General features: G+C 41.0%; 2 protein-coding genes and 1 pseudogene across 3 annotated transcripts in view; 1 reads left to right on the top strand and 2 right to left on the bottom strand.

The window, feature by feature from the left end:
• RABEPK (Rab9 effector protein with kelch motifs) overlaps nucleotides 1-977 on the bottom strand; it is a 30,757-nt gene extending 29,780 nt beyond the window's left edge. For both annotated transcript variants that reach the window (XM_005654539.3, XM_005654541.3), the window contains exon 1: nucleotides 856-977. The gene's annotated coding sequence lies outside the window, so the exon portion shown is untranslated. The remainder of the gene's footprint in view (nucleotides 1-855) is intronic.
• PPP6C (protein phosphatase 6 catalytic subunit) lies at nucleotides 1,137-26,322 on the top strand. Its single transcript, NM_001244404.1, has 7 exons — nucleotides 1,137-1,309; nucleotides 13,036-13,131; nucleotides 19,093-19,158; nucleotides 20,183-20,324; nucleotides 24,138-24,217; nucleotides 24,391-24,600; nucleotides 25,519-26,322. The coding sequence occupies exons 1-7, from the start codon at nucleotides 1,235-1,237 to the stop codon at nucleotides 25,765-25,767; spliced, it is 918 nt and encodes a 305-aa protein (NP_001231333.1). The 5' UTR covers nucleotides 1,137-1,234; the 3' UTR covers nucleotides 25,768-26,322.
• Nucleotides 9,834-12,089, bottom strand: LOC100154433 (annotated as a pseudogene).

Genomic DNA, 26,322 nt, shown 5'->3' with positions numbered 1-26,322 from the left:
ACTAGAATATAGCTACAGTTAGAGGATAGGGATCTTTGTTTTGCCTGCTGAATACCCCAAGCATAACTGTACTTGGCATTTAGTTAAGTGTTCAATTAATAGCTGTTGAGTGGGAGTTCCTGTGTGGCTCAGCCTAGGGTAAGGAACTCAACTAGTATCCATGAGGATGCAGAATTGATCCCTGGCCTCGCTCAGTGGGTTAAGGATCTGGCATTGCCCTGAGCCCTGGTGTAGGTCGAAAATGTGGCTGGGATCCCAAGTGGCTGTGAGGTAGGCCGGCAGCTGCAGCTCTGATTTGACCCCTAGCCTGGCAACTTCCATATGCCAAAGGTGAGGCCCTAAAAAAAAAGAAAAAGAAAAAGAAAAAGAAAAAAAGCTGTTGAGTGAAGAAATGTTGAAAGTATACTAAGTGCCAGGCTCTGTTTTTGGTGCTGAGAGTACAACAACAACAAAAAACCTCTCAGCTCTCGTGGGACTGAAGTAGACTTAAACCAACCAGACCTATTCCAATCTTGGCTTCCCGACTATTCCCTATTGAGATCAGATTAAGAGTTACATAACCTCTCTGAGCCTTCCTTTCCTATCACTTGTTATGAGGATTACACGGAAAAACAGCATTTGTATAACGATTAGCATAAGAAGTGCTTAGTATTTGGTCCTTTTCTTTCCAGCCTGGAAAGTTGGTAACCTATCTGTCAAGGGTTCAGCCAAGGTTTTCACAGGGCCTTGGAAAGGTGCGAATAGGTTGCTACGATGGCCAGGCTTATCCAATTTTTAACTGAAGACATTCTGGTGAGAGAATGCTTAAGAAGGTCGGCGTGAGAAACTAGGGAATGGCTAGGTAGAGTCACCTACTTCGCTGTTTTGTACCGGAAAAGCCTCGCTGGGTTCCGCAGAGGTGAAAGTCCAGAGGAAGAAAAGAAAAAGAAGACTGTTTGGTACTTTGGAAAACTACAAATCCCAGCAACCCCCGCGGCAGACCACTAAGGGTCTCAGCCGGTCTTGCTCTATGCAAACTGGGGGCCTCTAAGGGCCCGCAACCTGGTTTTAGCCGGCGAGGGCGTGGGGCGTGCCAAGGCAGCGGGGAAAATCGGGTCAAACTTTACGCCGCTGCGCAGACGCCTCTCACAGGCCGGATGTGACGTAGGGAGGGTTCCGGCTTCGGCCTCCGCCGCTGCCGCAGCTAGTAAAGCCGCCGATATCGCCGCCGCTGTCGGGGCTTGTTATTTCTAAAATGGCGCCCCTGGACTTGGACAAGTATGTGGAGATAGCGCGTCTATGCAAGTACCTGCCCGAGAACGACCTGAAGGTGAGCCCGGCCGAGGCGGGAACGCTGCTTTCGGGGCTTGTCCCTTCCGGCAGTGGGGCGCCCGCCGGCCCGCCCTTCCTCTCTCCGCGGGACCCCCGGCGGGATCCTGTCCCGTCACGGTGGAAGGCCTAAAGCGGTGCAGAGGGACCCGGTCCGACTGGACGTCACGCGGGGAGAGGAGGGGAGCCCGAGTCTGCCGAATGCTGTCCCGGTTCCCTCCGCGGGGTTCCCGAGGGATGTGTCACGGCCTCTGCCCCAGAGTTGCCGCTCCTGGCCTTGGGGCTGCCCCAGGGCACCGAGCCCTAACAGCTTTGCTTGCAAGACCCCCTTTCCTTCAGCTCGACCCCCGGTCTTCCGGAGTCCGAGCCGGGCCCCCGCGGGGAGTGGCCTGGGTTCATTCCTCCAGGAGCGGGACGGGAACGCGGGGTGCCGGCGTCTGACAGGAGATGCCGCCGGCCGCCGGCACGCGGCCCCAGTGTGTTTCTTTCCCTGAGAAATGAGGGTGGGAAAGGGCTGATGGGGGTCCGAGCGGTTTGATGGTGATGCGAGAGGACGTCAAGTCGTCCCTCTTCCGGACCGCTCACTTCTCCCGGTTGCTTTTTAGGAGTGTTGGTCTTCTTTCGCTAATTACAATATGACCCTGTTTTCGAGTACACTGTTGAGCTAATTTATGTGCATAAAGTAGTGGGCTCTCGATAAATATACTTTTCTGTCCTTTAAGGTGTTTCCCCCAAGTCCCTTCTTAGCTCTTTTCGTTTTCTTGGTTTTTCAAAGGAGATGAGTCGTTCCTTGTACTGCCGAGTCCGGGTAACAATAAATGTGTGTTTGGGTAAAGAAATGAGTGGAAGAATAAAGAGAGATAAGTCTTTGGGATACTGCTTTTTAGACAGGTGTTGCAATGCGTTTGTTAAAACCAGTGCTCAAGCGTCTAGCAGTGTTTGAGCCATTAGTACTAGCGCATGTTTTATGTGTTAAGCTAACCTTGATTTGATGTGTGGAGCATGCACAAACTGTTGATACTTTTGAGTCCTTTTTATTCTTGAAGCTCTGGGTTTAACGTAATTTATTATTGTCCATTAACTTTTTTTCCCCTTAAGGAAGATATTACTGGTTTTTTCTTTTCCTCATAGATACTGGTCGGCTTCGTTATCACTGAGCCATAGCGGGAACTCCCTTGGATTTTCTTTCGACTTCTTAGTTTGATAAACATTAAGTTTCCTTCCCAACCTAAGAAAATATAGTTTTTAAACCATATCATTTCTCTTTGCAACACAGTTGGACTGCACTTAGTGTGTATCTGTTCTTCCCCCCCGCCCCCCCCCCCCCCCGGCCAACTACTAGAAAAAAAAGAGTTCTGATTTTTTTCTATGTAAGTGGAGGCTTCTCTTCTTTGTCTTGGAAATGTTTTTATCAGATTAATTTTCTTGTACTGCATCTCTTGTGTATTTAAAGAAATTTAATTTTATACCTCTTGGCATGAAGTACAAACTAAAATTAAGCCTGCCAAGAAAGTATTCCAGGAGCACTTTTTCTGAGGCGTTAAAGCCAAAGTAAAATATTCCATCAAAGGAACGAAATAAATAATTGGGGCCACTTAATGATCATCATGGAAAAAGATTTGTTCTGGTAGAAAAAGACAGAAATTTACCTGTGTTTTAAATTTAGTTGGAGGTACTAAATGAAATAAATGCGGGGAGTTCCTGTTGTGGCTCTGTGCAAACGAATCTTATTAGCATCCATGAGGACAAAGGTTCGATCCCTGGCCTCGCTCGGTGGGTTAAGGATCTGGTGTTGTCATGAGCTGTGGTGTAGGTTACAGATGTGGCTTGGACCTCACGTTGCTGTGGCTGTGGCATAGGCCAGTGGCTGCAGCTCCTGTTCGACCCTTAGCCTAGGGACCTCCATATGCTGCGGGTGCGGCTCTAAAAAAAGAAATGCGTAGGATGTTCCAGATCTAATCATGAAATCTCTATATTTAAATTGGAAGTGGTTAGATTGCTAGTCCTTGAACAAATCTACTTAACTGTTTTGAAGGAATAAGGATGATATGTGCAAGTGAGTGGACCAAAGCATAATCTTTCTTAAAAAAGACTTCATGTGATTCTCATCCACGGTAAATATCTCACAGTGTATCATAGAAGGTGTAGATTCCATTTGTGGCCAGTTGGAAGAATGAATGATAAAATGCAGGTTTATTGAATATTTAGACTTTAGAATTTTGGCAGAGGAGAGATTCTATGACTTGGAGATTGTCTGATCTCTCTGACAGTTCTCAAAGGTGCCGCGTAAGTAAAGAAGTTGCACACTGAGTTGGTGTTCATTTTTTTTTACTGAAGAACTGAAGATGGTTTCTGTGGTAGGAGTTTGGAGAATATTAGTGTCTATCTCATGTAATACAGGGAAAAATAACCACCTTTATGGATAATAGTTAATGTAATCTTTTGGAGACTCACTTTTATGTTTAGTTTGAGCCATCTCTGAGTTTTTCATATAAGGCCACCTGCTCTGCAAAGTCATACCTGTTTGAAGTGCCTTCGTAAAGCTTCAAAGAATCCTCCCTTGCTGTTTTCTGAGATTTGATGAACTACTATCTCACCTCCTTATTCAGCCTCTATCTGATCTTATAGATTCTTATATATGGTAGACGTGATCATTCCAGACTTAAAGTCTTCTAGTCTTGTCATTCACCTTATTGCCTGTCTTTTTGATCGTTCTGTTTACCTGAGTTATTTAGTTCTGTATATTATCTTTCTTAAGGTATTTCAAGGAAAATCGAAGACAGTACAGCAGTTAGGGACACAGCGTGGCTTTATGTATGGCTAGAATACAGTGTTGTGCAGATTTTTATACCTTAGCATAAAGATTTAATATACCAGTGTATAAATGAAGGAAATAGTATGTTTTATTTATTTATTTATTTGGTCTTTTTGCCTTTTTCTAGGGCCACTCCTGCGGCTTATGGAAGTTCCCAGGCTAGGGGTCTAATTAGAGCTATAGCCACCGGCCTATGCCAGAGCCACAGCAACGCGGGATCCAAGCCATGTTTGCGACCTACACCCATAGCTCATGGCAACGCTGGATCCTTATCCCACTGAGCAAGGTCCGGGATTGAACCCTCAACCTCATGGTTCCTAGTCGTATTTGTTAACCACTGAGCCACGATGGGAACTCCAGAAGTAGTATGTTTTAGATAGCAAGATCAGCTAAACAGAATTACAGAAATTTAAAACCCAGTGTATTTGAGGAGCGAGGAGGGAACAGGAGGACAGGAGCAGAGACTAGAAAGGATCTGTAAACAAGTATCTTGAGGGAAAGGTAGGTGAGGGAAACAGGGTCTTCTAAGACACAGGCTATGAACTCCTACTTTTTCAAGGTTTAGGAACTAATTGGGCACTGTGGAGAGAAATGGATGTAGTTTGCCCTAAATTTGGTATAAGATTGAGAATCTTGCCTGAGTGATTGCTTTGGAGCAGTAAGAGAAACCATGCTTCCTACAAACCAAGCAGCAAAACAAAGCTGTGAAGGGCTTTGGTGGCGTCTCCCCCATGGCAAGGCAGGGCTCTGTGAGGTCATTGTGTGTGTAGTGGGCTGACATATGTAGAGTTTACAATGCGATTTCATAGTCTTCTTATTTTTAAGTGTGCTTGATATGAACTGGAAGCTACTGCTGAACTGGAGAGATGAGAGGCTGTGGCTTTGGCTTAGAGAGGCAGTGGTTTTGGCTTAGAGGCTTAGTGTTCTAAATCCTCAGTTGAGGCTGCAGAGGTGGCAGTTATAGGAGGCAGCTGTTATTTTATTCAAGTTAGCTTGCCCTGCCTCGGGTTGAAGCTGCTGCTGAGTAGTTTACATGGTTTTCTAGACACTCAGTTGGCTTTTGAGATTGGGAGGGTTTCACAGTGATATTCTTTAGCTTATGATCTACTTTTACCTTCAGATCAGTATTGGGGGTATGGGCCAGTCACCAGAGATGACTCGTAGCTCAGGAGGCATCATGGGCCAGGAGAGCCAGTTATTTGTGGGTGCAAATTCTGGTACATTCAAAATGGGAGCTATGGAGTCCCTCATGAATCTGTGCTGTGATTAGTTTCAGAATGTTAAATGGTAACTCACTTCATTCTAAAAGGTTATAGAGTGGATTAAAAGAAGCATTCAATATAGAAAGTTAAATTATATTCAGAATAAGAAGAATGAGACAAAGAAAAAAAGTAAGATAAGAAACCAAAATGGAGACTGTAGTAAAAGTAAGAATAGTATATAAATTAAAAGCTATGGGCGTTCCCCTCGTGGCTCAGTGGTAACAAACCCAACTAGTATCCATGAAGACTCGGGTTTGATTCGTGGCCTCACTCAGTGGGTTAAGGATCTGGTGTTGTGGTGAGCTGTGGTGTAGGTTGCAGATGAGGCTCAGATCCTCTGTTGGCTGTGGTACAGGTCGGCAGCTGAGCTCCGATTCGACCCCTAGGCTGGGAACTTCCATATGCTGTGGGTGGGGCCCTAAAAAGCGAAAAAATAAAATTAAGTTGAAAAAAGGAAAGCTATGATGATCAGGTTACTTCTTTGAGATTAGGCCTTAAGCTTTCTAGGAGCCTACAGAAAGATGGAAACTGATCAGTTAAGAAATTTACAGAGTCCGTAAGATGTTAAAAACAAGCTCCTCAGGGAATTCACATCTACCCTTGATGGAAGAAGAGACATTCCTTCTCTGGTTCTCCTTGAAGGCAACTATTTAATGACAGCATCCTGTGTACCTTGTTTATAGTCTACACAATGACAAGCTCTGTAAAGAACTGTTTCCTTGTAGTGTCCTTTACTACAGGTTGACAGCATACATTAAAGTGCAATTTGGGGGAGTTCTTTGGTGGCCTAACAGGCCAAGGGTCCAGCATTGTCATTGGTGTGGCTTGGGTCACACACAATGTGCAGGTTCGATCCCTGGCCGGGAAACTTTGCATGCCTTGGGTGCAGCTAAAAAAAATGCAGTTTGGGAAAAAGCAATTGGGAAAGGAGGGCAGTATAATGCAGGGTGATGACAGGCCTCTCTAGAGGACAGTCTGGCTTAATTCACAGTAGAATTTATAGTAGACTAGTTTGCTTGGGTAATTAAAAAAATTAGTTTAGGGGTTCCCGTCGTGGTGCAGTGGTTAACAAAACCGACTAGGAACCATGAGGTTGCGGGTTCGATCCCTGGCCTCGTTCAGTGGGTTAAGGATCCGGCGCTGCCATGAGCTGTGGTGTAGGTCACAGAAGCGGGCTCCGATGCCGCGTTGCTGTGGCTCTGGTTTAGGCCAGTGACTGCAGCTCCAATTCGCCCCCTAGCCTGGGAACCTCCATATGCTGCGGAAAGCAGCCCTAGAAAAGACAAATAAATAAATAAATAATAGAAAAGACAAATAAATAAATAAATAAAATAAAATAAAATAATTGGTTTATTAATTTTTATTAATTTTTTTTTTTTGGCTTCATCCATAGCATGCAGAAGCTCCCAGGCCAAGGATTAAACTCAAACCACAGCAGTGACCCAAGCCACAGCAGTGTCAACACCAGATCCTTAACCCACTGCACTGCCAGGGAACTCCAGCATCTTAATAATTGATCTTTAAAGGAGTATACATAGTGGAGCCTCCAAATTTACAAGTAATTGAGAATGGGCAAGTGGAGAGATCAATATTATAGTCCTGTGTTAGAGGATATGTTAGGTTTGGGCTCTGACCTTCGCTGATGGAAGTTAGGCCTGTTCTTAAAAGATGTGAAATTTGAAAGCACATAGGTGGGACAAGTGCTTGAGAACATTCAGACCTCCCAGCAGCAAACAGAAAACTCTGCTCACTCTTGTACAAATTATAGCAAAGCATTTCTGCAGTTACCTTGGTGGAATTCTCTTTGAGGTGGTTTGGTGAGTGTACCTGAAAAAAATTGCAGATTTTTTTTTGGTCTTTTTAATTTTTTTAGGGCTGCATTAATGGCATATGGAAGTTTTCAGGCTAGGGGTCAGATTGGAGCCATAGTTGCTGGTCTACGCCACAGCCACAGCAACGTGGGATCCGAGCCACATTCTGTGGCAACATCACATCTTTAACCCACTGAGCAAAGCCAGGGATTGAACCCACATCCTCATGGATACTAGTCAGGTTCTGAACCTGCTGAGCCACAATGGAAACTCCAAAAAATTGCAGATTGAGTAAGGAATTATACCTAAGAAAGGTGGGTAATGTCCAGATCTAGTTACTTTAATACATCAGTATGTTGTTTTATTTAAAAAATTGTATAGTTTTAGGAGTTCCCATTGTGGTGCAGCAGAAATGAATCCAGCTAGTATCCATGAGGATGTGGGTTTGATCCTCAGCCTCATTCCGTGGGTCAGGGATCCATTGTTGCTATGAGCTGTGGTGAAGGTTGCAGATGTGGCTCAGATCCTAAGTGGCTACGGCTATGGCATAGGCTGGCAGCTGTAGCTCCGATTCTGCACCTAGCCTGCGAACCTCTACGTGTGGCGAGTACAGCTCTAAAAAGCAGAAAAAAAAAAAAAAAAAATTGTGGAGTTCCTCTTGTGGCTCAGTGGTTAACGAATCCGACTATGAACCTTGAGGTTTCAGGTTTGATCCCTGGCCTTGCTCAGTGGGTTAAGGATCCAGTGTTGCCGTGAGCTGTGGTGTAGATTGCAGATGGGGCTTGGATCTGGCGTTGCTGTGGCTGTGGTGTAGGCCGACAGCTATAGCTCTGATTCAACCCCTTGCCTGGGAACCTCCATGTGCTGTGGGTGCAGCCCTTAAAAAAAAAAAAAAAAGACCAGATACTATAAAACTCTTAGAGGAAAACAGGCCAAACACTCTCTGACAGAAACCATGACAATATCTTCTCAGATCCACCTCGTAGAGTAATGACAATAAAAACACAAATAAACAAATGGGACCTAATTAAATGGAAAAGATTTTGCACAGCAAAGGAAACCCTAAGCAAAACAAAAAGACAACCCGCAGAATGGGAGAGAGTATTTGCAAATGAAGCGACTGACAAGGGATTAATCTCCAAAATTAATAAAAACCTCCTGTAGCTCAATACCAAAACAGCAAACAATGCCATCAAAAAATGGGCAGAAGAGCTAAACAGACAATTCTCCAAAGAAGACATACACATGACCAAAAAACACATGAAAAGATGTTCAACTAAGTGTTAGAGAAATGCATAACTACTCTGTGGTGTCACCTTACACCAGCCAAAATGGCCATCATAAAAACGTCTACAAACAATAAATGCTGGAGGGGTGTGGGGAAAAGGGAACCCTCCTACATTTGTTGGTAGGAATATAAATGGGGGCAACCACTATGGAAAACAGTATGGAGATTCCTCAAAAAACTAAAAATAAAATTACCATTTGATCCAGCAGTGTCACTCCTGGGCATCTGTCCAGAGGAAATCATGACTCAAAAAGATACATGTACTCCAGGGTTCATTGCAAAACTATATACAATAGCCAAGACATGGAAGCAACCTAAATGTCCATGGACAGAGGAATGGATAAAGATGTGGTACATATACAGAGTGGAATATTACCCAGCCATAAAAAGGAAAGAAATAATGTTATTTGCCGCAACGTGGATGGACCTAGAAATTATTATGTAAGTGAAGTTAGACAGGCACCAACCTCATATGCCATCACTTATGTGCAATCTAAAAAAAGGATACAATGAACTTCCTTGCAAAATAGATACTGACTCACAGACTTTGAAAAACTTATGATTTCCAAAGGAGACAGGTTGGGGGGGAGGGATGGGCCGGGGATTTGGGATGGAAGTGCTGTAAAATTGGGTTGTGATGATGGCTGTACAACTATAAATGTAGTAAAATGCATTGAGTTTAAAAATAAGATTCTGAGTTCTGAAACATTGTTTCACTCACCATTATCTGTTCCTATTAGTGTGTCAGGATTAAGGATTGTTTGTTGAAGCATTTGAGGATTGTGGGAAATTCAGCACAAGGTGGAGCTTGCTACTCAGGGCCAGAAAGACTCCAAGCCAAAAGAAAGATCTTGTTTTTGAGGTGCTGTATGTAGACTAGGAACTTATTATTTTTGAGGCTTCTGTCATTTTAATTAGGTTTGCCATGAGAAGCAATAGCCTCAGCTAACCACTCTGCCCTCCCCTCCACCTAACTCTAATTTCCCGTCCTGTGCATACAGCATACCAAAGGCCCTACTCCCTATAAGCCTCCCCATTCCCATTATGGGAAGACAGGCCACTACATGGACTCAGCCTCCTCCATACTGCATGAAACAGGATGAATAAAAATATCTTTATGAAGAGTTTCGATGTGCCTGTTATCTTAGGGTGGAGTCAGGGGCGGAGACAGAGGGAAAGGCTGGATGAGGTCTAGGGATCTTTTAGAGATCAGAATTTGCCTGAGGAGCACAGAGCCTAAAGTTCACCCAGAAAGGGGGCTACATCTAAGAGGACAGGGGCTAGGCTGAAAGTTTTCCTCAAGGGTGAGAATAAGGACAGCTAAAATACATTCTGCTTCCAACCCCCCACACCTCCCCTCACTCCTCTGTAGAAGGGTAGGGGGCTCTGGGCAGGAACGGAGTTGCAGTTCTCTAAAGATTTCATCTGTGGTTCCCAGAGCTTTGGGCAGGCAGTGAGGGGGGCATATCTCCTGGTGCTGCCTGACCCCTTCCCCCCAGCTCAGGGCTTCTCTCCTCTTGTGAGCACCAGGGCCTGCAGGATGTCAGACAACGATACAGTTCCTTTGACCATGTCATTCTCATCTGCCACTACAAGTCGGGAACCTCTGCTTTTACCAGCCTATTGGTGATGGTTTTCAGGGTCTCATGCAGGTAGCACTTGAGGAGACCGTCAAAGTAATGTGATCAATGTTGCAGGGCTTTGGTCACAGATACCTCTAGATTGTTGTAGGTCTTTTCTGCTGCCAGGTTGATAATGTCAAACTTGAAGTAGATGGCCACCACATACCCTTTTTCATCCACCACTGGCACGGCTGAGACTCGGTGCTGTACAAAGACGCCCAGAGCCACATAGACGGGGGTGGTAGTGCAGACCATAGCAGTGTTGGCACAGGTGCCAATCTGTAGCTCTTCCGGAGACTTAGACATGAACTCGACCTTGGGGAACTCAGTGATAAACAGCTTGAGGAACTTGAGGATGCTCTTGTGGGTGAGGATGTACAAGGTGTTGCCGGATTCTGGGTCAATAACTCGCAGCCTGTGGATCTTGTTTTGAGTTAATATAGAGACAGCATCAAACAAGCTGGCATTAGGAGAAATGCAGACAAAGTGGTTTAAAGGAGTCCTGTAGGTACATCTCTCTCCAAGTTTCTGTCTTGCATTCTTCAAGCTCATAAATCTGTACCAAGGCTGATTTATGGTCAGCATGCCCACAAAACTTTGCTTCTTACTATCCCATAAAGGGGCAGCTCAGACACCATTAGTCACCAAAGCAAAGCTTTCTTCACCTGCAGGGAGGTATCAAATACAACCACTTTTGAGCTTGTGGGAATCAGGTCATAGCACCGATGAGACTTCATGAAGGAAGTGTCCATGCTATTGTTGGGTTCTGGGGTCTCTGGAGGATGCTCGTTTTCCACAGCTGGTAGCTATCTGAAGAAATGACTGTCTCCATTGTGAGACGCTGGCTGGGTTCGTTTGCTTTAGGACTAGATCAGGAACTTATCCTAGGAATAAGAACAAACCATTTTATTTTGAAAATTTCTAAAAACAGCTTGATTCCCCCTCATTTTCATTTAGCCCCCCCCCCCTTGTGGGTTTCCTATTCTTGCCTCCATGTAAAGTGTTGTAGCTATAACTGTCTTTTGTTTGTTTATTTGTTTTTTGTTTTTGGCTGCACTCAATGTGTATGGAAGTTCTCCACCAGGAATCGAATCTAAGCCAAAGCTGTGGCAATGCTGGATCCTTAACCCACTATACCACAGTGGGAACTGCTGTAGCTGTAACTGTTAAAGTGTTTCTATCGTATATATAAGTAAATTTTAGCATTTAGATTCCTTAATTAATGTTTAAAATCGTTTCATTACACTTGTGTAGTTTAATTTGTGCTTTCTTGGCAGACCTTCATAAAATCTGATAGGGGCCCTGACTGTACTATTAGCTGGTCTCTATTTGTTCTACCACACATTACTACTAGGGAAGGAAGCTTCCCCTCCAGTTCTCTATACATAGCAGACTATGCCCTTCCTTCTCCAGAGAGCTGTTGTGAGAATCATTTTATTCTATAAAGTCTTTTTATTCGAGTGCTTTCAGAGGACAATAGAAATAACCCAACTAGTATCCATGAAGATGCGAGTTCGATCCCTGGCCCTGCTCAGTGGGTTAAGGATCCAGTGTTGCCACAAGCTGTGGTGTAGGTCACAGATGCAGCCCAGATCTGGTGATGCTGTGGCTATGCCAAAGACCAGCAGCTGCAACTCCAGTGCAGCACCTAGCCTGGGGACTTCCATGTGCTGCACCTACCGCACCCCCCACCACAAAATAATGACTCTTCAATGCTAGATTTACATTTTGTAATTAATTTTAGTTAACTTTTTAAAGGTAATTGTAGATTTATATGCAGTCATAAGAAATAATACCAAGAGATCTCATGTACCCTTTACCCAGTTTTCCCTAGTAGTAACGTCTTAATAGAACAAGTACCACAACAAGGATATTGACATTAATACACCCCAGGATCCTGTTCATAATTTTCCAGTTTTACGTGTACTCATTTGTGTGTATATAAAGTTCTGTGCAATCTTATTATATCTGTAGTCTCATGTATCTAATACCACATTCAAGGCACAGACAGTTCCATTACCCCAAGGACTCCACATGTTGTCCTTTTTTAAACTATACCCACTTTCCTTCTGCCGCCCCTAATTCCTAGACCCTTGGCAATCACTAATTGGTCTCCATTTCTGTAAATTTGTTACTTCAAGAATGTTATACAAATGGAATTATATAGTATATAATCTTTGGGGGTAGGTTTTTTTTTTTCTCCCCTGGATAAATTCCTTGAAATTTATCCAGGTTGTTATGTCAATAGTTTGTTTCTTTTTATTCCTGAATAGTATCCCATGGTATGAATATACCACAATTTATTTATTTACTGTTGAAGTACATTTGGTTTATTTCCAGTTTTGGGCTGTTATGAATTAAGGTTCTGTAGACATTTGTGCACAGGTTTTTATGTGATCATCAGTTTTCACTGCCAAGAGTACAATTGATGGGTCATATTTGGTAAGTGCATGGCTTTCAATTTACTTTGGAGAAAAAAAAAAAAAAAAAGAGTTCCCTGGTGGTTCAGCCTGTTAAGAATCTGGCATTGTCACTGTTGTGGCTCTGGGTACTGCTGTGGCACAAGTTTGACTCCTGGCTTGGGAATTTCCGTATGCCGCAGGCATGGCTAAAAAAAAACCAAGCAAATAAAAAACATTCCTGTTAAAATTATTCATTCTTACTTTTTTTTTTTTGGTGAAAAGCATCATTTTACAGTTTCTTGCAAAGCTATTTGTCTTCTAGAACCTATTACTTGTGTAGTCAGGGAGTTTGCATTTTGGAATAGGCATCATGAGAAGTTGAAGCTGACAGAAATCGAATCTCAGAGTCATCAAAAGGAGTTTCCTGTCCTATGAAACAGTACACACATTGGTTCTTGTCTTTTTTGCATTTGATCTTAGTTTTAAATTGTGATAAAAAGGTCGTATTTTATTTTTTCTTCTTACAGCGGTTGTGTGACTATGTTTGTGACCTCCTCTTGGAAGAGTCAAATGTCCAGCCAGTGTCGACACCTGTAACAGTGTGTGGAGACATACACGGACAGGTAAAATTTCATGAGCAGAGTTTTAGTTTTTGTACTGTCTTTCCATAGTCTATATGTGTTTCCACTTGTGCTGTGAAATATTCAAAAAAAGCTGGTGGTTAGCAAGGGTGCCTCAGTCTGTGTGCCACTAATGATTCCTGGTTACCATTACAGTGAATAAAAGTAGTGGTCAAATTATTCATGGAGTTTGTTGAAACCATACTTACGAAGTGCATTTTGTTGCTCTGTAGTCGGGGAGATATGAAACCTAAATGTGGACTTAACATAGTTATGATTGATAGAAGAAGCCTTGGTTTAGACACTAATTTTTATTCATTCTTTTCATTTCTGTTCTATTCATTCTATTCCCTAATATCATGTTTTACTGAAAATTTATCATTTCCTTAGTGGGAATGAGAATAGCAACCATTCAGAAAGATAAAACTATTGGTATGTGATTTCACAGCAAGTCACTGCAACAGTGGTATGAGAAAGGTCATTTTTTCATCTGGTGGGCTTTTGCTTTTGGCTGCGTCTGCAGCATGTGGAAGCTTCAGGGCCAGGAATCGAGCCCATGCCACAGTAGACCTGAGCCACAGCAGTGACAATATCAGATCCTCAACCTGCTGATCCACCAGGGAACTCCTTTTGTTTGTTTTTAAGAGATTCAGTGCATTAACAGGAGGGGGTACAACCTGATCTTGAGACTCTCACTGTCAGTGTTTAGCCTAGTTGGAAACTTGTGTATTTAGGTTTTTTTCTTTTTTGCTGAAAAATGAAAGCTGATCAGAATGCTCATAGCCTATTCTGTGCATGCAATGGAGTTGGAGTATAAGACATATAATATATTGTGAACAATGTAGTATTTATGAATGCCAATAGGACTTAAAATGACTACCGTAAATATGACTGCTTAAAGGAGCAGAAATCTATGTACATGGGTTGTCCTTGAGAGCTGCTCTGTGAGTAAAGTCCTATTTTGTCTACTTAGCTCTTTTCTCTTAGGTTTTTAGAAGTGTATTTCTTAATTTCTGTGTAACTTCTCTCCAAAATGTATAATAGACATTTGTATTTTGCTAACATAAAGGATATTAATATAAGCAGTGCCTTAACAGATTTCTAAAAGCTGGAGTAAAACAAGTATTGTTTTCCCTTGATTATAATATTAAAATTGAAGGGTTATCTATGTTGTCAAGGACTTTTCAATATATGAGTTACAGACAGGATAAAAGGTCAGGAGGTTGGAGACAACCTCAAACTACTAAAATTAATGAACATAATAAAATTGTACTTCTGTGTTATATATACTTTCAGTTCAGTATAATTCTTGCTTTCATTTATCTTGTGTTTTGAGGTTAAAGTGCTTTTTCGCATTTTTAAGGGTCTTATGAGATTGGATGTTTTTGTAGAGAAAGAAACTGAGATTGAAAGATTGAGGAATTAACCCAAATTTGCACAGCTACTAAGGGACAGAGCTGAGATTTGAAATTCATTTGGGTGCCCGATAGCCCGTGTTAATTTTAAATTGCCACCAAAGTGAACAGTGTTTTTCTTATGCTTGATCCTTTAAGACAACTGCTCATCGAAAGCATGGGACTTGAGGAGCTTCTAAATGTCTGGAGACTAAGTCAAACGTAAGATGTATCTTTAGGGACTTGTACAGTTGTCTTCCCCTTGGGCCAGTTCTGGAATTGTAGGATTGGGTTAAGAATATAAATAAACTTATAAAAAAATGTTGGCAAGCTTACAGTGCTGAGAAGCATTGAAACAGTATAATCTTTTTTTTTTTTTTTTTTGTCTTTTTGCCTTTTCTAGGGCTACTCCCGCGGCATATGGAGGTTCCCAGGCTAGGGGTCTAATTGGAACTGTAGCCACTGGCCTACACCAGAGCCACAGCAACACGGGATCCGAGCCACATCTGCGACCTACACCACAGCCCACGGCAACGCCGGATCCTTAACCCACTGAGCAAGGCCAGGGATCAAACCTGCGTCCTCATGGTTCCTAGTTGGGTTCGTTAACCACTGAGCCACGACGGGAACTCTGAAACAGTATAATCTTGTGAGGAGATTATAGACTTCAGACACAGAGCTTGGTTTAAGTCCTGGCTTGGTTACATACCAGCTGTTTAAGAAGCCACTTCAGCTGGCTCTTCAGTTCTTTAAATATGGCCTATGGCAGTTCCTGTTGTGGTGCAGTGGAAAGAAATTGAATCCGACTAGTATCCAGAGGATGTGGGTTCAATCCCTGGCCTTGCTCAGTGGGTTAAGGATCCGGCATTGAGTGAGATGTGGTGTAGGTTGCAGATGTGGCTTGGATCTACCCTTAGCCTGGGAACTTCCATATGCTGAAGGAAAGCAAAAAAAAAAAAAAAGCCCATGGATCCTTGAGGCAAAAAATCAATCAGGGGTAAAACTGCTGATGCCTCAGCATGAATCAAGGGAGTGTCACCAGCCTGTGCTGGTTGTCATTGTATTCTATTTATTTATTTATTATTTATTTATTTACTTTTTGCTATTTCTTTGGGCCGCTCCCGCGGCATATGGAGGTTCCCAGGCTAGGGGTCGAACTGGAGCTATAGCCACTGGCCTACGCCAGAGCCACGGCAACATGGGATCCGAGCTGCGTCTGCAACCTACACCACAGCTCATGGCAACGCCGGATTGTTAACCCACTGAGCAAGGGCAGGAACCGAACCCACAACCTCATGGTTCCTAGTCGGATTCGTTAACCACTGTGCCACGACGGGAACTCCTGTCATTGTATTCTTCACCATCATGAATATACAGTAAAATAGGAGTTCCCGTCGTGGCGCAGTGGTTAACGAATCCGACTAGGAACCATGAGGTTGCGGGTTCGGCCCCTGCCCTTGCTCAGTGGGTTAACGATCCAGCGTTGCCGTGAGCTGTGGTGTAGGCTGCAGACGCGGCTTGGATCCCGCGTTGCTGTGGCTCTGGCGTAGGCCGGTGGCTACAGCTCCCATTGGACCCCTAGCCTGGGAACCTCCATATGCCGCGGGAGCGGCCCAAGAAATAGCAACAACAACAACAACAACAACAACAAAAGACAAAAGACAAAAAAAAAAAAAAATGAATATACAGTAAAATAAAATGCCATTATTATTTAAGAATGTCCTAAATAAGATAGTAATATTAATTGTAACTTTTTTCCCTTGTCTTTTTCTTCTTTTTTTTTTTTTTTTTTGTCTTTTTAGGGCCACATCTGTGGTATATGGAGGTTCCCAGGCTAGGGGTCCAGCTGGAGCTTCAGCTGCCAGCCATAGCTGTGCTGGATCCGAGCCGCCTCTGTGACTTACACCACAGCTCATGGCAACACCAGATCCTTGACCCAGTGAGCAAGGCCAGGGATCGAACCCTCAGCCTCATGGCTCTTAGTCAGATTCATTTTAGCTGCGCCACAGCAGGAATTCCCCCTTAATTGTAACTCTTAACCCTTGAGTACATACCTCTTTTGAAGAGTCCCTGTGATGAAATAGGAAGTATGCATATCTACTAAATACCAAAGGAAAATGATTTGCCCAAAAGACAAATGTTTGTTGCTTGTGCAGTTCTTTGCATTGCCAGTTGAAATAGCCTTTTTTTTTTTTTTTTTTTTAAATGGAACACTTTTTTTACTTGAGAGAATAATGACAAACTATGGATATTTGGCAACTGTTTCGCAAAAAAGAAGGAAATGAGCCAGTCAATTACTTCAAGGAAAATAATTGACAGTGTTTGTTGCCGAAGATAGAATTTGAATTTTCAAGTGAAATACTAGAATTTTAGAAAATTTGAGTTTGACCCCATGAGACTTTTAGCTTCTGATGATTAAAGACTTTTCTAATGAGACAAGTGATGATATTAACGCATTTTTTGATGACATATAATGAAATGTCATTTCAATTTTCCAAATCAGCCACTCACGGTTTTTTTTTTTTTTTTTTTTTCCTTTCTGTTTAGGGCTGCACCTGTGGGATACGGAAATTTCTAGGCTCAGGGTTGAATCAGAGCTACAGTTGTCATAGCCACAGCAATGTCAGATATGAGCTGTGTCTTCGACATATACCACAGCTCACGGCAACGTCAGATCCTTAACCCACTGAGAGAGGCCAGGGATTGAACCCATGTCCTCATGGATACTAGTTGGATTTGTTTCCACTGCACCACAGTGGGAACTCCCTCCACTCAAAGTTTTAGACCAACCTTTCCAACAGAGTTTAAGAGACACGTTGTTAAGTTTTGAGGTATTAAAAGAAGGCTATGCACTCTTATTTCTAAAGGTTATTAAAATTCTCCTCCTTTTGGTTTTTGTTTTGGCCATACCTGGAGGTATGTGGAAGTGCCCTGGCCAAGGGATCAGACCCTTGCCATGACAGCAACCTGAGCTGCTGCATTGCAGTGCTGGATCCTTAACCTACTGTGCCACAAGGGAACTCATCTCCTTCCTTTTGTAATACATATCTGTATGAAGCTGGATTTTCTTTTTTTTTTTTTTTTTTAATTTTATGTATTTATTTATTTTAGGGCCATTCCTGCGGCATATGGAGAACCCTGGCCTCTCTCAGAGGGTTAAGGATCCTGTGTTGCTGTGAGCTGTGTGTGGTGTAGGCTGCCAACGTGGCTTGGATCTGGCGTTGCAGTGGTTATGGTGCAGGCCGGCAGCTGTAGCTTTGATTCGACCCCTAGCCTGGGAACTTCGATATGCTGTGGGTGCGGCCCTAAAAAGCAAAAAAATAAAAATTAATAAAGACTATAAATAGTTCCTGAAACCAAAAAGTTTGAAAACTACTGAGTTGGCTGTTTCCTTGCCTCTAATAATGGAATAGAATCCACTTCTCAGGTTTGGTTTTGTTTTAAAATGAGAACAGTGGCAGAGTGTCTGTGATATGAAAAACATGGATTAAATGGTAGAAATTATTTGTGAAATTATGAGATGGGCTTCCAGTAATGTATGATAATGTTAATTGTCTGCACATGTTCTCAGTAAATGTTTATTATATTAAAGAATTTCGGAAAAACACTTTGAGTATGCAGTAGGAACTATGGGTCCCTGAAGCAGAATTTTTGATCACCCCTTAAATATATATGGGTTAAATTGAAACTTACTTGAAGCTTTTATTCAAGAACGTATTTCTAGAAACATCAGTAGTAAAGCTTAAGGACTCTTACTTGTCTTCCACACTTTTATAGAAGCATCTGTTTCATAAAACTTTTTAATGTTTCCTTCTTAACTTTGAGTATACATACTCAGTTTTTTTTTCTTTCTTTTGGCTGCCCTGCAATATGGAGTTCCCCGACCAGAGATCAGATCTGAGCCGCAGTTGTGACTTAAGCTGCAGCTGGGGCAACGTGGGATCCTTAACCCACTGCGCCAGGCCAGGGATCTTTTTAACATTAAAAATAGATGCTCAAGGAGTTCCCGTTGTGGCTCAGTGGTCAACGAACTCAACTAGTATCCATGAGGACACGGGTTCAATCCCTCACCTTGCTCAGTGGGTTAAGGATCTAACATTGCCATGAGCTGTGGCTGTGGTGTAGGCCAGTGGCTACAGCTCAAATTTGACCCCTAGCCTGGTATGCTGCAAGTGCAGCCCTAAAAAGACAAAAAAAAAAAAAAAAAAAAAAAAAAAAAGTTGCTGAATATGGAGCCAGGTGATTGGGTTAGCTTATTGACACATTGGGTAAATGATTTCAGATTCTCAAGTGATAGATGGGGAGATGTATGAAAGAAATTTGAAAACGGGGTGTCTATAACAATAAAAGCTAGGGGTGGTGTTAGTGGTAACCGTGAGCTTCATTTTAGTGCTTTTTTTTTAACGGCTTGGGAGTTGTGCTTGGCAGTTTTCTTTGCACTTTATTTCTTTTTATAAATGTAAATATTTGAAGTTTTCTTAACTGCTTCTTTACACAGTTTGGTCTAAGTTTTATTATTTTACTTCTTCCCAGGAATTTATAATCAGCATATATTGCCTTTCTTTTATAGTTTTATGATCTTTGTGAACTATTCAGAACTGGAGGTCAGGTTCCTGACACAAACTACATATTTATGGTATGTAAACACTAGTGACATCAAGTACTTATTTTAAATGGAAGGGATCTTACTACATGTAAATTGTATAATAATTTCATTGCCCGGTGACAATCATTAGTTAAATATATGAAAAGGGGAGTCCATACTTTTCTACATTTTGCTGTGTCTTCCAGTTAAGAATAATTGCTTTAGTAAACTACTGTATACATAGGACTGGGTTGTAGCTCTCAGGAATGCTTAGACAGAAAAATAGCCCAGAAACATGTGTTTAAGACCTAAATCTTCAATTTACTGCTATTTTATCAGATTTTTTTTGAGTGTTCATTTTCATGTGTTATTAATCTGTGGTTTGATGAGTATACACATATACACATTTGTTATTAGGATAGATATTTGCTTACTTTCCTTTTTAAAATATAATTCTACTGTTGAACTTTTTCTGATCTTTCTGTTGTTTTCTTTCTCAAAATTTCTGGGTCACGTTCCTGTTCTTTTAGTTGTTTTCCCATTGGTCTGCTATTGGCCCAGGTAAAACACTGAGGGGAAGTGCAAACAGTATGTCATCATACACAGTTGTTAAATACAACGCTGAATGTAGAACACTGTTATAATTATAAAAACTATTTTCTTCAAATTGGCACAACACTGTTATAAAAACTATTTTCTTTAAGTTGGCAGCTCTTTTGATTCAGTTAAAGAGGTATTTGAAATTCATTTAAAATTCTTTGATTCACACATGATCTTTTAGAAACATGTATTAATGTAGGTAATGGAGAATGGAAAAAATGGTGATTCTGTAGGGAAAATCCTTGAGGGAATTACACAGCAAGTTCCTCTTGATCTCCTGTAGCATAAGAGTAGTACAGACATTTAATAGGAACATCTTATTTAACTCAATTTCAATTTTTTATTAAAACTTAATTTCTAAATCATTTATATTTCTTATTTTGGGCTGTGACTCTGAATTTGGGCACTTTGGTATCATTTTTAAGAAATATTGTTGCTATTGTATTGTTTGTAACTGTAGACTTTTACTTTACAGGGTGATTTTGTAGACAGAGGTTATTATAGTTTGGAGACCTTCACTTACCTTCTTGCACTAAAGGCTAAATGGCCTGATCGTATTACACTTTTGCGAGGAAATCATGAGAGTAGACAGATAACACAGGTGTATGGATTTTATGGTAAGACCTTCTGTTTCTCTGATTCCGAATATTGTTTTACCTTCTTCTTTGGGAAAAAAGCCACAGAAGTCATACATGTACTTCTTATAGTAAAGTTGGAAAATACGAATAATCTTTTCCCAGTTTCTCACCTTTAAATTTAACTCTCTTTCTTCCCCCAATCAGTTGAATATCTTATTAGGTAGAGAGAACCATTCTTTTTTTTTAATTGTAGTTGATTTACAGTATTATATTCATTTCAGATGTACAACATAGTATTCAGTATTTTTTTTTTTCCCTTTAGAGCAGCAGGTGCGGCATATGGAATTTCCCAGTCTAGGGGTCGAATCAGAGCTAAAGCTGAGGGCCTACACCACAGCCACAGCAGTTTGGGATCCAAGCCGCATCTGTGACCTACGCCACAGCTCATGGCAATGCCAGGTCCTTAATCCACTGGTGGGTCCAGAGATTGAACCCGCATCCTCATGGATACTAGACAAGTTCGTTTCCACTAAGTCACAATGGGAACTCCTGTGGTTCAGTATTTTAAAGATTATATTCCTTATAGAGTTATTATAAAATATTAGCTGTATTCTCTGCGTTGAACAGTATATCTTTGTAGCTTGTTTATATTTTGTACACAGTGGTCTGAGAGAACTATTTTTTTTTGTCTTTTTAGGGCCGCACCCAAGGCATATGGAGGTTCCCAGGCTAGGCGAGAATCAGAGCTATAGTTGCTGGCCTACCCCACAGCCACAGTAATGCCAGATCCTTAACTCACTGAGCAAGGCCAGGGATCGAATCTGCATCCTCATGGATGCTAGTCAGATTCATTTCTGCAGAGCCACGACAGGAACTCCTGAGAGAACCATTTTTAACTCTTTGGTGTATATCTTTCTGGATCAGTGCTTCAAAATGTAGTCCTCAGTTTACCTCCTTGGAATCATCTGGGGTGCTTGTTGAAATGTAGGTTGCTGGGCACCACTGCAGACGTTTTGGGATCAAACCTTAGAATATGTTGAAAGGAAATGTTTTGTACACTCAGTTTGAGAACCTATTCTATATATATGTATGTGTATGTTTGTGCTTGTATTTGTATATACGAGTGTATACACACACCCCAAGCTAAAAATGGGATAATACTTGTTTTTTAATATTGTGACCAGCCGTTTCACTTCATGATGTTATTTTTACCTAAAGCTGCATTGTATTATACTGTATGGATGCACTATAAATCTGTGTGCTTGTTTCAGAGAATATTAGGACCTCAGGCATTAAAAATAGAAGTCAAAAAAAAAAAAAAAGAAAGAAAGAAAGAAAACTCAGCCATTAAAAGAAAACAGCTACTTCTATAAAACTTCACATGGTTGTAAATTTTACAAAAATGAGATTAGGAAGCAATTTGAAGGACGTAGATTGTAGAACTGTTGAGATTATTACTATGAATTTTCCAGAGTTCCTGCTGTGGCATAACAGGATCCGTGGTGTCTCTGCAGCACTGGGCCCAGTTTCGATCTCTGCCTGGCTCTGTGGGTTAAGGATCTGGTATTGCCACAGCTGCAGCGTAGGTCCCCACTGTGGTTTGGATCTGTTCCCTGGTCTGGGAACTCCATATGCTGTGGGTGAGGCCAAAAACAAAGAAAAAAAAAAAAAAAAAAAAGAACTTTCCTTGAGCACAGATAAGGCAGAGAGATTTAAAAGATTGATCTCATTGCCCTTTAGTTCTAGACTTTATATTGAATTATCTTCTGTCATTATAAAAATAAGCGGAACTCTCTTACTTGTCATTTTGTCACCCATTATCAATTATTAAATTGAGAAATTTTGGTAATTTATTGTTTATATAATTGTTAATAGGAATTGAAAAGTTTGATGCTAGTATTTGTCTTCTTTCTGCAAGTTACTTCTGCTTTTCATTCATAAAATGCCATATGCCATTTGGAATAAAAGTGTTTGTTTTGCGAAATATTATTTTGGATAATATGTAATGTGGCATTAGTTCAGTGAAAGCAACTGTCTCCAGCTGTCTTCTCTTTTTTTTTTAGGACCACGCTTGTGGCATATGGAGGTTCCTAGGCTAGGGGTCGAATCGGAGCCATAGCTGCCAGCCTACACCACAGCCACAGCAATGCCAGATCCGAGCCGCCTCTGTGACCTATGCAACAGCTTGAGGCCAGGGATCGAACCTGCATCCTCATGGATACTAGTCGGGTTCATTTCTGCTGAGCTATGACAGGAACTCCTCATCATGGAACTTAACATTGATTTTAAAGTAGTAAAAATGACCATATATAGCTATTAATTATATTGGGGCTTCAGTTCACACTGATAAACTTATGCCTAGCAGTTATTAGGAACCAAGTGTTTTGCCTGTGTGTGAAGGTGAAAAATATAAGATGAGAAGTTTACATAAGGATCCTCCTTCACATAGAGAGATAATTTAAAAAATTACAAGAATTGACTATACCCCACAGTCTTATTTCTTATATCATTTTCAGTTGTATTTAAGGCCATAGTGGTATGTGTTTTTTTATTCAAAATTAAGAAGCCAATGAGAATTTCCATGGTATTAGTTGAAAGAAGAGATACTAATTTTTCTAGACAGCAGAGTGAATGTTAAGCTGAGAATATGTAAGAACTGATTGGCAGTCTGTCCTTAATCATAACTGCATGTATACTTACTGGAACTCAGGTATTTAGTTGCACAATTTGCAGATAATCTCAGAAGAGACAGTCCAGGCCTGAGATTTTTTATTTTTTTAAGGGCTGCACCTGAGGCATATGAAGGTTCCTAGGCTAGGGGTTGAATTGGAGGTGCAGCTGCCAGCCTATACCACAGCCAAAGCAGTGCAGGATCCCAGCAGAATCTGCAGCCTACACCATAGCTCGTGGCAATGCCAGAGATCCCTGACCCACTCAGTGAGGCCAGGGATCCATCCGTACCATCTTCATGGCTACTAGTTGGGTTTAGTTACTGCTGAGCCACAATTGGAACTCCCTGAGAAATATTGAAATGGGAATTAGCAATGCTTCTATAATTAAAGGTCCTCTGATTTATTTGATTTTCCTGCTAGAATAAGGTAGTCACATTAAACACATTACTCTGTTTGATAGAATTGCTCAGTATTAACAACATAGTGTACAAAAGCTTTTGCTTTGGTTTATGTGAAATCAGTATCTAGCTCTTCTTGATCATAGGTTTTTTTTTCCGCCATGCCCTTGGCATTTGGAAATTCCCGGCCTGGGTATCAAACCTGTGCTATAGCAACGACCTTACCCACAGCTGTGATGATGCTGGATCCTTAACCCACCGAGCTGTCAGGGAACTCTCTGATCATAGCATTTTGACCAATAATTTCAGTTGCTTTTTAAAAGTGCCACTTCTGGAATAAAAAGCAGGACCGCATTCTTTTTTCTATTTTTAGGGCCCCACCTGCGGCATATGGAAGTTCCCAGGCTAGGGGTCAAATTGGAGCTGCAGCTGCTGACCTGTGCTATAGCCACAGCAATTTGAGACCTATGCAGCAGCTTGTAACAGTGCTGTATCATTAACCCGTTGAGCGAGGCCAGGGATTGAACCCAAATCCTTGTGGATACTAGTTGGGTTCTTAACCCACAGAGTCACAATGGGAAATCCAGGACCACATTCTTAAAACTGTTAAACACTAGTCTCCTTCTGGCTGTATGTGGAGGACCTACCAGGGCTAAATATATGTCTTAATTTGTCATCCTAGTTTAAGCTGGTTTTCTATTGCCTTAATATTAGCTATATTCTTTATTTTTTATCAGCAGATTCAGAATTTCGTTAACGAGAGCTCTTTGTTTCTCTCATAGATGAGTGCCAAACCAAATATGGAAATGCTAATGCCTGGAGATACTGTACCAAAGTTTTTGACATGCTCACAGTAGCAGCTGTAAGTTTATATAAATCTTTTAAAAAGCTCAAGTGTTTTCTTGCCAGTAATACTTTGCATATTTTTATCCAATTGCCATCTCAGTTATTGATATCATTATCACTCATTGATGAATTTAGATATGACTGAGTTTATTATTACATGTTCAACTCTTTGTTATTCTTTTTTGCTAGTTAATAGATGAGCAGATTTTGTGTGTTCATGGTGGTTTATCTCCCGATATCAAAACACTGGATCAGATCCGTACTATTGAACGGAATCAAGAAATTCCTCATAAAGGAGCATTTTGTGATCTGGTTTGGTCAGATCCTGAAGATGTGGATACTTGGGCAATCAGTCCCCGAGGAGCAGGTTGGCTTTTTGGCGCAAAGGTCACAAATGAGGTAAAGCTACATTTTTGGAAAAAGTGGTTTGTTGGTTGCTAATGGACTACATAAGCAAATATGGTGGCTTTAGATACCAAACTTGTAGTCTAGTTTACTCAAACTGTGGTGGCTGTGGATGTTAAATTTCTCATCTAGTTTGGTATATATGTCTTCCTTTAATGGTTAAATCAGATCGCATAATAAAAGCACCTCCTTTTAGCATCCACTGATAGCATTTGTAAACTAAATGTTCCTTTTCTTTCAAATATTGCAATGAAGAAATGAGGCAATATATATATTTCTTACTATATATATATTTTTTTAACTGAGATGTAATTGACACATAGCATTATATTAGTTTTAGATATTTAACATAATGATTCGATATATGCATTTATTGTGATAGGCAAATATTTTGAAGTTCAACTATTTTCAGTTAAAAGTGTGTTCACACTTATACATGGTGAGCTTAAGTAATCCAGAATAGAGGAGTCAGTTAAATGTCTGAGGCTGTTTCCTCAAGTTGCAAGAGAAAAATAATACATTTCTTTTAGAATTTTTGTAAGAACTACAGTAAACTCTCAGTAAATTATAGATATTGGCAGTAATGCATTTATTATTAAACCATCAAAAACTTTATTTCATATCACGTAATACTTACAGAATGCTTTTCTTTCAGAAGCTTCTAATTATGTGACTGATTTCTGTAGCTCAGGCCAAAGTGGCTCTGTTTGCCTGTAACTTATGGAAATTAGTGGGGATAACTGTAGAATAGGTTCTGTAATCATGAGCTCTTTAGTAGTTGCTTTAGTAGTTTAGTAATTACTTTAGTAGTTTAGTAGTTATACTTTATTTAAATGACTGTTTCCTTATATATATAGTTTGATTTTTTTTTTTAATGTCTTGGATACTTAATAAAACCTTTCTAAATTGCAGTTTGTTCATATCAACAACTTAAAACTCATCTGCAGAGCACACCAGCTAGTGCATGAAGGCTATAAATTTATGTTTGATGAGAAGCTGGTAACAGTATGGTCTGCTCCTAATTACTGCTATCGTTGTGGCAATATTGCTTCGATCATGGTCTTCAAAGATGTAAATACAAGAGAACCAAAGTTATTCCGGGCAGTTCCAGATTCAGAACGTGTTATTCCTCCCAGAACGACGACGCCGTATTTCCTTTGAGGCCTTCGCCCATCCTGCTGACCCATTTTTCTGTCCTCTTCTTACCCCAACTTTCGTGTATTACCCTCTACAGTATACTTTTTATTGAGCACTTTGCTGCTGAAATGCTGCCTCTTGCCTTTTTTTTTTTTAATTTTAAATTATCTAAATTTATTGTTTGTTATGATGTCTATAGCAATGTTTTTCTCTCAGTTTCCTCCCCCATCCCATCCCTGCCTTGGACTCATTTGAGAAGACTTGAGAAATGTCTTAATACTCACACTGCTGCATGTAGCTCTTGCTTATTTACTGGTCGGGGGAAACAGGATGTGTTTCCTTTTTCAAAAAAGCCAATTGACAGAACAGATGACTACACTGAAATACTCCTCCTTTTGTATTATTCAGTCTTTTGTTTTAGTTCGGTAAGTTTTAAGAAATTTCAGCAGCAAAGTTGTTATTCAGTGGGCACGATGGACTGTAGATGCCTCGAGTTATGTATACCTGTCCCAGCTGTAAACTTCATTGTCCTTTGTTGGATGATATTTTAAATGGATATAATAAATTGGTCTAAAGGGC

The sequence above is a fragment of the Sus scrofa genome, chromosome 1, assembly GCF_000003025.6.
Source record: "Sus scrofa isolate TJ Tabasco breed Duroc chromosome 1, Sscrofa11.1, whole genome shotgun sequence".
Taxonomy (NCBI): Eukaryota; Metazoa; Chordata; class Mammalia; order Artiodactyla; family Suidae; genus Sus; species Sus scrofa.
This window is presented reverse-complemented; position numbering and strand designations above follow the sequence as displayed.

Bases quoted from the DNA above. Each gene is read 5' to 3' on its own strand.
- PPP6C (NM_001244404.1), top strand. From the start codon at position 1,235: ATGGCGCCCCTGGACTTGGACAAGTATGTGGAGATAGCGCGTCTATGC. The intron at 1,310-13,035 runs GTGAGCCCGGCC...TTCTTCTTACAG, and splicing joins TGCCCGAGAACGACCTGAAG to CGGTTGTGTGACTATGTTTG. The intron at 13,132-19,092 runs GTAAAATTTCAT...TTTCTTTTATAG, and splicing joins GTGGAGACATACACGGACAG to TTTTATGATCTTTGTGAACT.